General features: G+C 31.7%; 1 protein-coding gene across 1 annotated transcript; it reads left to right on the top strand.

The window, feature by feature from the left end:
- The first annotated feature begins 224 nt into the window (after positions 1-224).
- On the top strand, positions 225-4,277 carry LOC130947955 (uncharacterized). Its single transcript, XM_057876671.1, has 8 exons — positions 225-492; positions 1,207-1,640; positions 1,782-1,854; positions 1,995-2,075; positions 2,172-2,235; positions 2,930-3,017; positions 3,127-3,211; positions 3,631-4,277. The coding sequence occupies exons 1-8, from the start codon at positions 409-411 to the stop codon at positions 3,664-3,666; spliced, it is 945 nt and encodes a 314-aa protein (XP_057732654.1). The 5' UTR covers positions 225-408; the 3' UTR covers positions 3,667-4,277.
- Positions 4,278-5,570: the final 1,293 nt, after the last annotated feature.

The following is a 5,570-nucleotide window of genomic DNA, read 5'->3' as shown; positions in this document are numbered from 1 at the left end:
TAATAAATAAAAAAATACTTTTATATTATTTTATTTAAATATGATTAATAAATAAAATTTTTTTTTACATAAAATATTTAAACAAAATTTTTTTATTTTTATAAAATTTTTTTAAAAAAAATATCATTAAAAAATATTTTGTGAAAATTGCACCCAAACAAACCCTAACAGCATTTACATTTACATTCAGCGGCCTGCGGCCATTCTGAATTAGTAATCCCTTATTCACGTCGGTGGGACGCCTGTCTCTCACTTCCCCTTTCTTCCCTCAAAAGTTCAAAGTTCAAAGTTCAAAGTTCAAACCCTTATTCACAAACATTTTATTTTATTTATTTATTTAATTAATTTATTGAATCGTGTGTGATCTTATTCACCATATTCATCTTCGTCATCACCATCACCATCACCATGCATTCTCTCAAAGAAAAAGTCTCGGACAAGATTTACAACCTCTTTTCTACTTCTTCCACCCCTTCATCTTCCTCGCCTCAGGTTTCTCCTTTTCCCTTCAAAATCTTCCAGTTTATATTATTATTATTATTATTATTTAGAAACAAATTATTATTATTATTATTATTATTATTATTATTTTGTATTTTATCGGCATTGTTAATCTGTTACTGTATCCGTTCGTTTGAGCTTTGACGAGGTTTCACCTAAAAGTCTGATCTGCTCTCTGCAAAAAAATTCTGAATCCGGTGGTTGGATTGAGTTGTTTTTGGTTATGCGTTTGTACTGTTTGTTAAATGTACCAAAGAAAACTAGGTAAAAGGAGAATAGCTCTGATACTTTCCCCATGGTTTATGATTAATTTTATTTTGAATGCTTTATCATTTGTGATGTATTAGTGCGTTACTACCATGTGAACTGTGGAACAACTATTCTCAGCTTATCAATTGATGAATGTATTAGTGCGTTACTACCATAGGAAGTATGAACTGTGGAACAACTATACTCAGCTTATCAATTGATGACGTATGCATATTAGACCTTTTTCTATTTTTTTTTTACAGGACTTAAAAAGGAATTGCATCTCATTAATGATAAAAATCTAAGTTTGAAAGAATTCTGTATGTGGTCCTTGCATGATATGAACCTTGTGCTAATTAATTCTGCATCTTACAAGTGGAAAAAGATCACCTTAACTCTGTTTTTTCCCCTCCCTTTTTTGTTTGCCTTCTCACAAGTGGATTTTTATTTGTATAGGCTAGCACATATGATAAAGAGGATAAATCTTGGTCATCATATTTTTCTCATGTTATCCCTTCATTTCGCTTTGGTGGATCCACGACAAGCAAGCACCAAGATGATCTTAAACACGTTCAATCAATTTCTGCTAGATATGATCAAGAAAATTTTAGATATCAGGATATTCCAATGGATGAATATGCTGATTGTAATGCACTTAATACCCCAGATCTAGTGAAAGATGAAACTGATGAAGATCCTACCTCTAGAAGGAGCAGTAGCAGTTCTGAAGATTTTGCAGAAGCAAAGGAGCAGCAAACACCAATAGCATCAAAAGAGCATCCACTCAAACTTACCGAGGACTCGACTTTTATTTCTTATGATTTGTATGAATTTTTTGAATCATGCATACCTAACATTGTAAAAGGATGTCACTGGGTCTTAGTTTACAGGTATGTTTGCTCTGTACTCCCTCTTCCCCCCCCCCCCCCCCCCCCCCCCCAATTTTTTTTTTTGCCTTGTGCATTGAGTAGTATTGTGCCAGTGATTGATTGAAATACTGATTCAGTATTTGTTCTTTGAATTAAGGGCAGTACTTTGAAACATGGAACATCACTTCGCACACTTATTCGCAAGAGTGCTGAACTCTCTGGTCCTGGTTTGCTGGTATGCAGTCCATTTAGAGATAAATCTACATTCCAGTAGTAGTATAGATATGATTTGATGGTTGTGGATCAATTTATAAGTTCTTTTTTTCTCAAATTGACAAATGAATTTATTGATTATTGTTTTTCCTGAGTTGTTAGATTGTTGGAGATCGGCAAGGTGCTGTCTTTGGTGGGCTGCTAGACTGTCCTTTGAAACCTACAGCAAAGCGAAAATATCAAGTATGTTCGTTATTCTTTTTAAATGCAGATAATGCTTCTTTACGAATCAAGTTCTACAACTTGAGGTATGGTTTAATTTCCCTACTCTCATGACAGGGAACAAATCAAACTTTTGTCTTTACTACTATATATGGTGAGCCAAGGTTGTTTCGGCCAACTGGTAAGGGTTCTCATTTCGTAAATGCTTACAAATCTGATCTCCTCATTGGTATTCTATGCATTACAGTGGTCAATTCTTTTTCAATAATAATAAGGCTTGTTTCTAGAAAGAAAACTTAAAAGACAGTCTAGTGAAATGCAAGTTATTGGGTGGATAGATGTATGCAACCTTAGCCCCCCATGTGGAAATGTTGATTCTAGGATTCCAATCACTGTAAAGTGTAAACCCTCGAAATGATTTACACAGTGGTTCCTTCTTTCTAATGGGAGGGCTCATTGAAATTGGGAGGTGTCTGAGCATATTGTCCCAACCATAATTTATAAAAATTTTGGTCAGGTACTGGGACCTTGACCATGATGCGTTGACCTCTAACTCACAAGGCAACAATCTTATCATATTGTAAAGGCAAATCATAGGCTAGGAAATAATATCGATTGGTCATGGCCACTACTCACTGGCAACCAGTAAAATGTTGGATGTTCTATTGTTTGAGACTTTGCAATTGATGAGTTTTGTTAATTGTTAGGTGAAATTGCTGTTGTTGGGAATTATTACTAATATACTCTGTTTCTCTCTTTATTCAGGGCACAAGATTTTTTTTATTTTAAGCATGAGTTGCTAACCTAACTTTTTCTTTCTTCCTTTTGAGTTTCTCTGAAGCTGGAAGGTTCTGATTAAATATCTTTTTGTACAGGTGCCAATCGGTACTACTACATGTGTCTGAATGATTTGCTTGCACTTGGTGGTGGGGGTAATTATGCCTTATGCTTACATGAAGATTTGTAAGTATTACAACCATGCTGCCTAGTTTCTTCTATTGCATTTTGTTATATTTGAACTGTTTAAGTACTCCTAGTGAAATCTCTTGATTGCATCCTTCTGGTTTAAAAGGTTAACTGGAACTAGTGGAACTTGTGATACATTCGGGAACAAATGTCTTGCTCATAATCCAGAGTTTGAGTTAAAAGATGTTGAGGTAATATCCTTTCCACTGAGCTTGATATGTTGCTTACAACAAAATCCTAATACTCAAGTTTGGACTTAGAAGTAGGCATTATTATTTATTGTTTTCTCCACCTAGATGGGTCATCATGAAACATCACCATAATTTAAACTTAGTTTGAATGCAGATTTGGTTTTAATTTTTTTCCCCACTTAGATGGATTTTTCGCAACTTAGTTTGTGTTCTCATTTCCAGCTTTTATTTGTGTTTCCTGGTCTTTAAGATTTTGTAAAGTCAATTGTTAAAAGAATACAAGATCTTGTCAAGTTTCAATTTAAAACAACATTCTGTTTTTCATAACTACCAAATGGTTTGTTATACATTTTCTTTGCATAAAGCTATATGATAATTGACCATTTATGATTTATTCACTATCTTTCTAATATGTGCAGCTATGGGGTTTTACACATGATTCACCTCGACCGTAAGACGGTTCTATATGGATGTCCAAAAATATTCCCCCTTTCCCTCCCTCTTCTTCCAAACCCTTATCTTTTTTATAGTTTGCAATATAGTTCAGTAGTTAGATCTTAGTGTCCTGAGTTTGTTAGAGGTGATTTCTTGCCCCTCTAGTGATTGACCAACTTGATATGATGTTAGGTATGTCCTTAAGTTGTTACTAGTAGATTGTGTCAATGTATGCTTGAAAATTCCATTTTGCAAAAGAAAATGTTTGGGCTTGTGGAAACTGGACAGGTCAAAGAATGAAGGTTGTAGAGTAGAATGTAATGGATGAATCTATACACACAACTACTAAGAAGCAAACTAGGTGTATCGATGGTAAGTTTATCTAGAAAAATGACAAGGCAATTCAATTTTGTGGATGTAAAGTAGTTGATAAAATTCAGATTATTAAAAGACAAATGAAAAAGGTAATTCATATAATTTATTGTTGCACTCATGTATCAATTTTCACGTATTGATATATGATTTACTATGTGATAGATATGAAACTAAAATTTGTACTTGTGGCAAGACTATTTGAAAGCACACGACATGGATGTGTTTCACCTTAAAATGTGAACAAAAAGCAACAGCAAATATCATCACGTGCCGGGCTTTGTTTTCTTCTTTTCTTTTTTTCTTTTTTTTTTTTGGGTTGTTGTTAGTAGTTTCGAGTAAATGGGAGAGAAATAATAAAGGTCACTACTTACTCTTCCTCACTTAATTAATTGGCATTTTTAAAGAATAATTGAGGAATTAATTTTTAATTAGTTAATATTAGTTATTTTTTACTGTAAAATTATGTCTTTATTTTTTTGTTGTTTAAGATTTGTTTCCTAAAGTATAAATTTTGGGTTTGAAATTTAAAATAAAAGGAGAATTTCAAGAAAGTTAGTTGAAAATTAATTAATTTGTTAGTTTTTTTTTAATTAAATTAAGAGGATCTATTCCGTTAGATGCAAATGCAGCACATGGTATCGGCACTAATAGTCAAAAGTCAAAATTCTTGTAATATATCATTAACTAGTGTAAGATCTATTTTAGGAAAAGCTATCTTCGATGTTTATCACTGGAGATAAGGCCCAAAAATCTAGATATGATTCATTAGCAAAGTTGGGTTCTTTTTCCTATTTATTTTCTTTAGAATTCAATTCAATTGATGTTCTCATCCTTTATTTTATTTTAAGGTAGCGTTCTCATCCTTTATTTTATTTTAGGGTCCATCTAGTGTACAGATGTGTTTTGGTACAGATTTACAGATTTTTGTTTTTATTTGGTTGTTTATTGATTTAAAAGTGTATCACTAAAAGTGTTGTTTAAAGAAAAAGTGTTACCCTTAATCGTTAACTTGGCTTTGATACCAATTTTTAGTTGTAATTTCTTTTTCAAAATTTCCAAAAATTTTCATTAACTCTTCATATTTTGCTTCGAATAAGTTTATAATTTGTATAGATTTGGTTGGTGGTACTTTATAGTTTACAATTTCATAATCAAAAGTATTGACTATTTCTACTATTACTAATTCTGATTTCATTTTTATAGTTTTTCAATCTTGTTTTAGTTTATAATATTCTTTTTTGCATGGATTATTGTATATAAAATCTTTTATCTGTTTGTCTTTTTCTTTAATATAATTTTTCAAATCCTCAAAAACTTCTTTTATTTCTACACTTTCTGTTGTTTCTAAATATTTTTTTAATTTTTCGACCTTTTTTGTTAATTCTTTTATTTCAGAATTTTCTTCTTTAATCTTTAATTTAGATAAACTTAACGGGCTATTAATTTTGGATTCTCTTATTTGAAAATTCGATGAAACTAATTTTCCTGATGGTTCTTTTAGTAAAAGAACTGGATTTTCAATAGCTTTATATTTTGGTATTTCTGTCTT

Source organism: Arachis stenosperma, chromosome 9 (assembly GCF_014773155.1).
Source record: "Arachis stenosperma cultivar V10309 chromosome 9, arast.V10309.gnm1.PFL2, whole genome shotgun sequence".
NCBI lineage: Eukaryota > Viridiplantae > Streptophyta > Magnoliopsida > Fabales > Fabaceae > Arachis > Arachis stenosperma.
The sequence above is the reverse complement of the archived record's forward strand: the minus strand, read 5'-3'. Positions and strand labels throughout refer to the sequence as shown.